Below are 12342 nucleotides of genomic sequence, written 5' to 3' on the forward strand. Positions count from 1 at the left end.
CCCGAAAAGTGAACATGTTGCATTGTTTTTTGTTGCATTGAGATTTAATTTCTTTTGATAGTATTTTTGAATACTATGCGTCTCTATACATAATTTAAATCACTTTTCTTGTTAAGTTTGTGTACTTACATACATTAAAATACGATTTTTCAAGTGTACGAATATTTATTTTCCCCCACTGTATGTGAAGTTTCATGATAATCGGATAATAACTGTAGAAGTTTTTCCGGAGGGTAGCCGGTCCCCTTAATGACTCCTGCAATGACTTAGACTAGAGCTAGAGGTTGCCAAATCGTCTCGATCGCCTGTAAATCGAGCGCCAAAAGGTAAATAATGCAACTAAAATATAATAGAAATAAAAGTCAATCGATACAATGTCGATTGACTTCCCCTCTCCCCGCACTAACACTAGAATTCGATAAAGCAACGTCGGAATTATTCTTATGGACCCTTTATGATCGCTCAAAATTCTAGTCGTAATTCATATAGTGGCAGTTAAGAAACTACAATCGACGTCAACGGTAAATGAACCTACCAATTTGAGCCATGACCCAATATTTAGTTATAGATCACGATTCAACTAATATTATTTCAAGTTAAAAGAGGGCTAGCAGACGCGCTGAAAAATATCTGTAATGTAGATGTGTTTCAATCTACGTGCCCTGAATAACATATACAGCTGAGTGCGTGCGCACACCATGCGATGAACAAAACTTCCTCACACGTTATAATTTGCTAACGGTGTATGCTGGCCACCTAGGACGTTAGATAAGTCAGGTATGAGTAGTATTAGTTCAAATATGCATTTTCATTTGTAACATAAGGAGTTAAGTGGAAAAAATTCTTAATGAATTAAGGCTCGGGATGTCAGAAACGCTTAGCCTCACCAGGTGCAGATTATACAGGCCACATGAGGCCTATTATTCAGCGCCGACATCACTATGATATTACTGTGATAATTTTAATTATCTATTCACGTAACAGTCTTAGCTTATGTAAAGGTGATTCTAAAATTAGCTACAATCAACCATTTTATAAACTAATTCATTTACAACTAAAGCACGACTGGATTTTGACATTCGGAACCAAACACGAAAGTATAGTCAATTGAAAAGCCTAACTATCCTCAAAGGCAGTTTAATGTTAAACTACACTTGTTAGCTAAAGGCAGTAAGGTGAACCAACACATGCTATCGACATGACCATGTCAAGAACAAGTCATCAGGGTCTCTGGAATTTGACATCGCACGTTCACGTCATTTCCAGATATTTTACTCGCGGTTTCTATGCATTTACAAGCGTGTGAGTGGACTCAGTTACTCTGCTCGTTTTGACCTCGAGGAATTCTTGTCACGCGAGGCGCTTCAGTGAGACTTACGACAATTGTTGATGAATAATGTGAGCATTTCGTTCATATTATTTGATGAATTGTGTTGAGGGCTAACATGCCAACACCAAATCAACTGTTGATCGTTTAGTTCAAGAGATTCGTATGAACTGTTAAGAATGGAAAGCCGCTGTATAATTTATGTTTTCATGATATAATTAAAATATTTCTCGTTGAAATCGATGTGTATCGTTTGATTTTATATTCTAATTGTGTGAACTCGATTTTGCCGACGATTATTCTAGTGACGCGACGGGTTCAATTTGTGTCTTTCCTTGAAGAACAATGAACAAGTGTGAGAATGAACAAGTGTGATGAACTAAAATAGGATGATATACCTAAACCAAACTAATTCTCAGTAATTAACTAAGCGATGACCCACTATCAAAAATTAATCCTTATTGTACCGTTATTGAAAACATCGTCAACACTTAACTTCGCTCTACTGTTCAGTCATGGCCATAACATTCATACGGTGCATTTTGCTGAAGCTGAGCAATTCTTCCACCCTTTGTAAAACTGTTTTACAAGTATACACCTTATTTCAGACGCACACTTTGTAAATGAAGATAATTCAAATGAAATTGATACTTACTTTTTAAGTTTGTTTCATTAAAATTTTCTCCTATCATTAATTCTTCCAGGAAATGTGTTGTTTTAATTAAATTCAAAAAAATATTTTTTCGATCCTGGAAACCAGTAAAGCAAAAGTAATATAAGTGATGTGAACTGAAGTGAACATTGTCTTGCCTTTAGTGAATGAATGGAAAAATAATGCATTGTTGTATTGTATGCTGTCTAAAGAAGAATTGGAATAGAATTTTTCACATCAATAACGGAAAAAAGCGATGCATGATAGTATTGACGCGGAACTGTTATCTGGTTAGACAAAATTTTGCGTTACATTAACTGTAATTGAGCGGTGATTATTATGCATTATTATTATTATTATTTTAATACATAATACATATCATTATGATGGTAATTATGACGTATTCCTAATTATCTCCTATCATTTGACAGCGCTCAGTAACTCAGGTAGTGTAGAGAACATGAGAAGCTGGAATTACAGCAGCGTATGTTCGCTGCCCTGATCTTGTTATCCTCTGAACTGCAGCTTTCGATTTTCATGCGGGAAAAACTAATTTTTTCTGATTGGATTCCAATGAAGATAAAGTTTACTATACAAATTCATGTTTAATACACGTCAGTTACAACGACAGTCGTGCCTTTTATTTGCATGTAAATTATTATGCTTTGAAAATTGTTAAAGTTAAAAGACTGCGAAGATTTCTGACTAATGCTGCCGAATCAAGATAATGAAATATATTATACGATTTGAAGAGTATTTATTTTCATCACTCTGTTAAAACAGTGCAAATACAGTGTATTTGTGCACGAATTATGAAATTTCTCTTTAAAATCTTTCTGATTAAAGGCAAATCAGTCTACAGAAAAGTTATTGACCGAATTTGAATGTCATAACTGCGGATATGTTTTCGTCATAAGAAAAATAAACTACAAAACAAAAAGTTAATAAGCAAATTAATGCCATAAAGTGTGTACAAAAGCTCTATGTATTCTTAATTGTGAATAAACATAATTTGAATTTTGAAAATTTTTCAATTCCCTCTTTAATTTTGGAAAGCTGAAATAATTGACTTTATTTACGGATCTTATGCTAGCTCGTATACATAGTTTAAGTGCATTTTGGTTTCATAGCATTTGTATATTAGACTAATTTTTAAAAATGGACTGTCTATGAAGAATTCATTTAATTTTTCCGTGTTTGTTCCTCCAGAATTTACTAAGAGTACGTAATTTTGCACATAGAAGTAATTCGCATTGCTGATAAATCCGCAGTAATAACATACGTTGAAATAAATGATATACCAAATACACCTACGTTTTCTTGAAGGTTTAAATATCTTAGGCTATTGTATTTGGACTTTAAAATCCAAGCAAGTGCGTCAGTCACTAAAAAAGTAATTTAAACTCCCATCGCCCCTGCCTGACTCATTTTCTAAACTATAAAGTGGACACGGTGAAAAAGTTTACTGAGTAATTGTTATACACGCACTTAGGTGCCCAACACGTGCCAAGGTTGTGATCAATGCATTTCTTAAGCTGTAAGGCATTATAGCAAAACTTATGTAGCTTGACATTCTGATAGTGAAATTAAAATAACAGTAATCGTGTGGCGGATCATCTTGCTTCCTGCTTTTTTCGTAGATTTTCAAAATAACCTTTGAAACAACATAGAAGTTCTTCATCTACATAAACTGAAGAATTGGTGACAAAAAATTGCAATGAATTCACCCTCCACACGAGAAGCCTCGTCTTAGCCTTAAGTTCACTAGCCTCTTGATAGTTAGGCGCAGTTTCGCCATGCATACGATAGCGAGGCAATCAACTCGACTATTTGTTCAGTTGTGAGCAGAACATTTGCTTGTCACGCGAGGGCACTTCAGAGACTTATATAGTCACCTCAAATGAACTATCAATATTGTATTTACTGGCCTCTTGGTTGTTACGTACAGTTCCGCTGAACTGTCAATACTGTACTTACTCTCAATATTGTATTTAATATATTTCTGTAGAGACTCCAAATGAAGACTAAAATTTCGGGATACTAGAAGTATTACCCCAATAATATAAATGACACGTAATTATTCTGAAATGCTACAGCCTCATTATTAATCCGAAACGAAGCTCAATTCCTTTGTTCGGATTCAGAATTCATAGAGGTTTTGATGCTACTTATTATAAGTTTTAATAGCTAATATAAGTTAATCAAGTTTTATATTAGTAATGTAATAAGGTTACATTAACAATAAAATGACTTCTACAGAACCACGAGGATCAACGATAAAACATTGTTTCGCTTCTAGAAGTCTACACACGTCTTGACTCATTTCTAAACAAAGCCACATAATTATTAAACATGTATGAAATTAGTATGGTTTATCGAAATATCTTCTCATATTTAGTTCATTTGGGTTACTCCGCAATATTGCAAGATCTGTAATCACGTTTGACAATAATAGATACGTGAATACGTTTGAAGGAATATCATTATTGCTAACAAAAGTTCAGGTTGTTTCGCCGTTGATTGAAGGGTTTGGCATGACACATAAAAAAACAAATTCCTAACCCGAACCTACTTCGGCATGACACATAAAAAATTCTTATCTACTAAAACTGAACTACCTCATTTTCTACCAAGTAATTAGTACATAGTTTTCTTAACCACAGTTTTTTGGAATGGCCAGATCAGCTTGCTCATCACGCTGCATTAACTTCGAGGAAATCAATAACTAAACGCTGGGTCAGGAACATTCTCCGCTGTCAATTTCAGGCTCTTTGCAGAGACCACGGCTCACATCGAAGCCGTCACGATTTTGTCGGTGATGGCCTGTCACCGTCTCGATACGTTGACAGACTAATTGGGAGACCGTAACTAAACAAGGGGTAGTCCAATGTCCCCCACTGGTTTAACTCAAGTATCACTCATCAATATATTAAACAGGTGCGTGAAGAAGTATAAGTACTTATATCATTAACTTTTCTTAAAAAAACGTTTTAATAAAACGTTCTCATAAACGTCTTATATAAACGTTTTTTCAACGTTTTAATGAAACGTTTTATAAAAACGTTTTACATTAATGAACATTTCACCGACTCAACAGACAGTCAAAATCAATGCTTTGTCTTTGGTATCATGTGTCGCGGTAAGAATATAAAGTTCGCAAAAACCCATCGTAAATTTATTAAAGCGCGTCAGGGAACAATCGAATAGGAATAGAAGTGAGTTTTTAACGTGACTTATTCAATCTCAACCTGCGACCCCGGTTGTTTACCGATTAGTTATAGCAGGGCGACAAAAGTGTTAACTTCGCCAATATAACGCTGAAGATTCTCCGATGATCTTAATCTTCTTTTACTTGTGCTTATACAGTAGTATTTAAACGGTTAATATACTACCTTGAAAGTAGACAATATATGTAAATTTATTACTATCATGATAGGCCCAGTTTTTATTTAAAAGTCATTGTCGATCAAAATTGTAAATTTATTTTTAAACATCTGTGTCGGCACGAACAATTCGGATGCCGAAATGGAAGAAAGAGCTTGTGCACAATCTTCTGCAATTGTCGAGTGCCTTCATGAAGAGAAGAAGAATTGTGTTATTTTCGTATTATCAGTATACGTTTTCATCAGTATAATGTGCTGCAGAACGAGGTTGCCTTATGGTATATGCCTCACGATCTATGGTGAAAGCCGCTTGACCAACTTCACATGCAAAGTTACAGAGCTGACAAAGCCCCACACATGAAGTAATTTGCCGTGGCACAGCCCACATCCGCTAACTTGGCATCAGAGGTGTAGAGATGACCGCAGAAGTCGCCGTCGGGTTGTCCAGGATACCAGTCCGGCATAGTGTACGGGTTCCTGAAGCTGTTGAGCCACACCCACTGTCCATTGATCTTGTAGCTGCCAACCCACAACCACTCACCTGCACACATAGGATAACAGGTTAAACTCACTATATTCTTGCTTAATTATTATTGAGAGGCGTCACGATGAGGCGATGGACCTCGTTGTGCTCCTCTGAGACAGCCACTTCTAGTACAAGCCACCAAGATCTAAATTCTAAAGTAATCTCACATGACTGAGGGTACAAAAAGTTATCACTTTGATTAATTGCCCATTCACCGAGATGACCTCATACACGAGCGAGCACTTCATCAGTGCGAACACGTCCAATCCATCTACGCAAGATAAAAAACAATTTTTTTCAATTCTTCGGTTGAGTTTTACGTTTCATTATTCAGAAACAGACTTTTTATCTTTTCTTTGATGAGGTTTCTCAAGCCTTTAGACTTAATTTTTGATCCTATTTTACTAGTTAGTTTTCTAAGAGGTTGTTTTTTTTCTCAAAATGTTGTGGCGGATCTCCTCAGGAATTTTACTTTGCAATGCGTAATTGAACATTAGGAAATGCTCCCCAAATAGTAAACAAAGCTTTACCAACAGTTTATTGTCAAATTTTCAGTGGTCACATAAATTTTCTCATTAGTTAGCCATCCATATAGGCCAGCGATATGTTGAAATTAGCACCGGACATAGAAGGCGCTAATTCTATACAGATTTAGCGCAAAACGGAATGCAAAGATGTACGGGCTGCAGGTTTAGATGCAGATACAAGCTTCTCGAGATCAAAAGCGAAGTTCTCTCTAAAAAATATCATCAAGACATAATTTGAAAAATTTAGGATATTTGTATTAGGCCTGGCGATTTTTTCTGATACCATGCAAAGTTTTATAATTTATCACTGATTGTGAAATTTGCATTCGAACGGAATAACTGGAAATGTAAACATTTCTAGAGTGACGTGAATCTAAACATTTTTTGGGCGACGTGAAATTCACTTTTCACAACGTGATGTTATATTTCACTCATGCATTTTTATGGTTTTTTCAATTATGGTTCTAATTGAAGAATCTCGGTCCTACAAATTTCATGTTCCATATAGTTTGCTTGAGAAATCAAGAAGATTTTCATTAACCTAGAGCCTACGAGAACCAAAGAAAACCCACATCGAGTGGGCCAGTGTCTTCCTTCCTATCGTTTCTGCCGACCCATCTGTCAGTCTTCCTCCCTATATTTTCTTCCGACACACTTGTCATTCTGCCTTCCTATATTTTCTCCGACACACCTGGCATTCTTCCTAACTATCTTTTCTGCCGACACACTTGTCATTCTTCCTTCCTATATTTTCTTCCGACACACTAGTCATTCTTCCTTCCTATATTTTCTTCCGACACACCTGGCATTCTTCTTACTATCTTTTCTGCCGACACACTTGTCATTCTTCCTTCCTCTTTTTCTGCCAACTCACCTGTCATTCCGAATGACTTCCAGAACGCTTGCATTTGCGCGAAGTCTTGGTCGGAGCGCGCAAAGGCGAGGTCAGCTCCCAGAGACAGGCAGTATGCACGCGCGTAGCACCAGTTTTTCTTATTCGCCGTGTAAACCATGAGACACATGCCACCAGAGACAGTGAAAGGGGAAGTGCAGTTCTGAAGAGGCGCGACTGGTTCTACAAGTAAAAGAGTCAAGTTTTGCAGTAGTTGCTCTGGTCGTCGAATTATACATCCTAAAAAACATGTCAGAAGTATTTATATCATTAGAGTACCCAAATATAAAATTAAATAACAATGCAGAAGCAGATAAATATCAGATAAATTCGCTATAATTTCATTGAAATTTTGTGCCTCTTCATTTGAGATCGTAGTGCCAGCAAAATTTTTTTTTAGCTTTATAACTCATTATTACATCCCAGATTGACGTCAACAGAATAACTCAACTTATTGATGGTTGTATCAAAAGTGATATACTCCCTTATATACTGATTTCATAATTTACCACCATTTCTTTGGATTCAGCGACAAACCAAATCGTCAGTTTGAAATTATTAGAATATACGTATAATAATTCGAGACATAAAAACTTACACGAAGAAAATTAGAACCTACTTATCCAGATAAAAAGGTCAAGTTATATTAATAACTTTATAATCATAAATTTTTAGTGTATAAAAACAAAAAGCGAATAAAATTCTTAATTATGAGGCTCAAGGTGCCTAAAATCTAATAGCTCCCGCGGTCACAAAAATGTCGGACTGTTGAGCATGGACGCTAACGTCAGATTGACTGCCACGTTGTTCGTATAATCGTATAATGGAGTTTCGAGATGTCATTCCCACGCAGGTTGATGCGCACTGCGCACAACTGTACCCGTTAACAAGAGAATACCTAATATCCGCCCAGGACTTCATCCTTAAACCTGAAGCAGGAACCAATTAGGAAATTGGTTAGTCATGCAAGTCAATGTTTGGAAAAAAGGAAAAGAGTAATTCATAGTTTTCCTGCCATCTACCGCAGGAACGACTGTAGAAGCAAGCACATGAAAACAAACATCTTCATTTGAGTAATGGCAATATTTCTCAGAAACTCGTTCAGATATACATATGAATACAGGCAAATTAGTATTGCGCAACATGGAAGTAGGGGCACATTCGACAGCCACGGTTTGTCAATGTATGAATCCCATTTAATTTAAATCTAAACTTGCAAAGTTTCAAGATGCTCGTAACCAATACCATGAAAATAAGCTTTCGACATTTTTTCGGTTATCTTAATTCGAAACCATCTCTGATAAATTTATCATATAGCTGGGATCCAACATTAACTTGCTGTTTCTCTATTGTAAAGTGACTAAATATTAGGCTCCCTTTCAGTCATCTGTGTTCGGACTACCTACTTTCACAGGTTTGGGTACGAAATTTTTTATTTTCAATTCAATTCGTTCAAATTGATACACTGCGGCTATAGTAATTGTTTCAACCTCCAGTTTAGCCGTTGTAAATTTACATTTATTCGTGATACAGTATGTTCTATTTGAATGAATTTCCTTTAAATTTTGTGTGACTCAAAGTATGAAGCTTATATCTAAGCGATTTACTTATGTCGAATACGAAGTTGATAATAGGAAAATTATTTATTGCACACTTTGCCATATTGTGTTCACACTTGCCATATTGTGTTTTCGAAAGTTAACTTATGCTATTGATCAATAATTTGTGAATTAATTCCTTATTCAGTTATAGGGATGTTATTCCTCCCCGGATGCGCCTCTCTGTTTTTCTAGTACAGTTGCGTGTAGTGTGTAACTTGGACACGACATTTAACGAGCACAGCTAAAGGAGTTATCATTCTGGAGTTCCGCTAGCTCGCCCTCCTCATTCTGCCGAATATCAATTATCATTCGCTAAAAGCAAAAGCAAAATTTCTACTGAAATTGTTTAAGGTAACGTACACTGATCATACTGCGCTTAAACTATATTTGAGAATTTAGAGACACCAGCTTTAGGATCGCACTTTAATTACATTGACTAATCGCTGCAATCGTTTGAAACCGTTTGCCCCGACTATAAGTCATTGAAAAGTCTCGGACGGTTAAGACAAGACCGCGCAGACATATCTCAGACTTTTCACGCAAATGCATTCCAGATCTGCCCCCCTTTGTGTCGTTCGCATGCACTTCAATACGGAAAGATAGAGAGCTTTAGATCGGCGGCGGGATATGGCGTGGACCGACTATGCTAAACTCGGCGCTACAGGCAGCTCACGAACGCCTGACATTTGGCCTGAAAAAGAAGATCGGAACTGGAAGATTAGATTGGTGTCAGGAAGAGTGTCAGTATCCGGCAGTTGTTCCGCATTAGCCCGCAATCCACGCGTTAACTCGACTGGTATCAATGTTCTAGTCCATCGATTGCCCGAAATGTTATATTGGAACCCGGAATTTGCAACTTTGGAAATCAACGTCAATTGTAAATATTCCACTCAGAGCACGACAGTTCGGACTTCGCTCTTATATAAAGGTCGGTTCGAAACCGGACAACAGCAATGATCGGATATTAATTTTTATACCGAATAAGTGCACACATAAAAAGAGTCGCAACCCATGACTATGGAGAAAGAACAGCTACGTATTACTGATTAATTAACGCTGTTCACTATAAAACTAAAGCGAAAGGTTCACGCGAAGTAAAGTAAAGATCTAGTGCCTATAGTGGTTTCTTCTCCCTGAACACCTTAGAAAATGATGCCAAAAATTTAACTGTTATTTCTTCAATTGCTATATCAGCTCCTCCTTATTTCTTACTATTCACGTCCACGATGCCACTGGGCAGACACACGTCCTGCAGGTTCGTGCAGAACGGGTTGGCTCGCATTTCTCCGACCTTCAGGAGGGAATTTCCCGGCAGGACACAAGCTGCAGAAAAGGAGGTGTGTGATGAGCGGCTTTTGGCAAGTTTGATAGTTCAATAACTCGAAATATTTCAAATTATAACATCACACTGTCGATTTCTTGTATTGTGATCAGGTCCACTAAAGACTTTAATTCCAATTTTTTTATCTCTATGCACAGTCGCATTCAAGGAATGCTGCTCTAAACTGTCCTTGCAACACGTAAAGGAAAAAAATAATCCTTTTCGACCTTGCTTTCTTCAGTCAGGTGATCCAGGCCCTAGGATGCTGTCGTGTATCTATAAAATAAGTTCAAATTGGCCATTTGCATCATCTTGCAAACCTTAAAAACGCGCAAAGGAAAATTAAATGGCAATTTGTTTTAAATGAAGTAAACTAGGCAATTAAATTTAATTTTATTTTTAATGAACTAACTATCGATTATTGAGAGGAAAACATTCTAACAATAAAGAATTATCAAACATCAATCGGCGAAAATATTCTATTCAAATCTATACACGAAGAAAAACGCGCTCACAAACTCAAAAATATTGTGAATTGCTCAACGTTTACTGATGCCGATTAGACCGCCATGCGCAATTTTAAGTGGACATCAACGGCGTGAACGAGACAATCTAATTTTTAATGATTTATCTTGAGACTTAAGTTAAAAAAAATTGCCAAACCTAAAGTTATTTGTAACACTATCAATTATACTATTTTAACTTTTAAAATTTTGAACCTATTTTCTGAGAAATACTCATTGTCTGCATTTGTGTAGCAGCAAAAGATGTGCGGCAAAACGACAATGCAACGCACTTGCCGTTCAGTCAACACTGACATGTGCGAGCAGCGAAATAGGTTCTCCAGAATTTTCAGATTGGAGTTAAGCGCTCATACAGCGACACAAGATCTTATATTTATCAAATATTTACAAGGTACATGTAGACTGAGCAAAGGAGGGTCAAATGAGTCAAATACAACGATGGTGAATGGGTTAGACATTATTGTAAAAATATTAACATTTCAACTTTCCACTGAAATTTATTCGGTCTGAGCATTATTCAAAGTGACATAATAGTTTAGAGAAGACGTGTCAAAATTAAGAACTTCATGAAGGTATAGCCGCTCATAAATTCGACATACTGACCGTCAGTCCCGAAGACAGCCAAGCAGTTGTTTGACTCTGATGAGACCGTCAGGTTCACCTGCCCATTTCTGATGGGCTTGTCATCCCACAGGGTGCAGTTCCCCGACAAACCAATAAGAGGAGTGTAACAGGCTATGAAAGCCCAGTCTTTTGTAGAAGCCCAGCTCCAGCATTGTGTTCGGGACCCAAGGATGCGGGAGCTGTTTTGACCCGTCATACCCTTCAAAGTGGACAACACGGCAGGGTCTGCAGACACCGGCTTCCAGTCCTTATAGCGACACAGTCCCTCCTGCCCCAGCCCCAGCAAGCACATCGTAAGAGTTACTACAACGCGCATCTTGTGTACGGATAGTCCAGTCTACTTCAGTAGAAATTAATTTCAGTTCGTGGATCTCAATATTATGATGCTCCCTCTGTAGCTGGTGCTATAGAACGCAGGCAACGAACTGGTTCGTGATGATGCGCAATAGTGAGTAATTATGTCCTAAATCATCGATAACAGAAAATGTTCTTGCTTATGGCTTCATGGAAGTGACAAATGTTCTTCTTCTACCATATATATTTCTTTACGGACTGCGTGCAGCTGACTGCACGCGTGCACTGCCACGTTCGCGTCACTGCGAAAACTGGTCGCAGATCAACTGTCCAGACTTCAGGTCGCGTAAGTGAAGCCATGCATGTCTGAAATTGTGCCAAATCGGCTTAGTCATTTATTCAGTAGGTTTTAGATTAGTTTTCGTCGTACGATAAGAAAACCGTGTCAACATGAAAGCTCGATTAAAACTAAGTCGCTCGTGACAAATATGGAGTAGTAAATTGCGCCTTCCCTGTACCTGGGTTACATCAAATTTTTATAGAATTGTGAAATTTTTTACAATATAAAATTATAATACAATATATTATATTATAATATAATATATATAATAATATATAATATTATTATTATAATATGATTAATAACATATTATATATATTAATAATATATA

At 36.9% G+C, this 12342-nt stretch overlaps 1 protein-coding gene across 1 annotated transcript; it reads right to left on the reverse strand.

The window, feature by feature from the left end:
• Positions 1–5422: 5422 nt before the first annotated feature.
• LOC108681442 lies at positions 5423–11871 on the reverse strand. The gene is made up of 4 exons (XM_018170469.2): positions 11357–11871; positions 10121–10231; positions 7290–7490; positions 5423–5903 (listed from the first exon to the last, which is right to left on the reverse strand). Exons 1-4 carry the CDS (start codon positions 11691–11693, stop codon positions 5695–5697), a joined length of 858 nt encoding a protein of 285 aa, XP_018025958.1. The 5' UTR covers positions 11694–11871; the 3' UTR covers positions 5423–5694.
• Between the last annotated feature and the right edge of the window lie 471 nt (positions 11872–12342).

Source organism: Hyalella azteca, unplaced genomic scaffold (assembly GCF_000764305.2).
Source record: "Hyalella azteca isolate HAZT.00-mixed unplaced genomic scaffold, Hazt_2.0.2 contig17942, whole genome shotgun sequence".
Taxonomy (NCBI): Eukaryota; Metazoa; Arthropoda; class Malacostraca; order Amphipoda; family Hyalellidae; genus Hyalella; species Hyalella azteca.

Bases quoted from the DNA above. Each gene is read 5' to 3' on its own strand.
- LOC108681442 (XM_018170469.2), bottom strand. From the start codon at position 11,693: ATGCGCGTTGTAGTAACTCTTACGATGTGCTTGCTGGGGCTGGGGCAG. The intron at 10,232-11,356 runs GTCAGTATGTCG...CCTTTTCTGCAG, and splicing joins GGCTGTCTTCGGGACTGACG to CTTGTGTCCTGCCGGGAAAT. The intron at 5,904-7,289 runs GTGAGTTGGCAG...CTATGTGTGCAG, and splicing joins GAAGTCATTCGGAATGACAG to GTGAGTGGTTGTGGGTTGGC.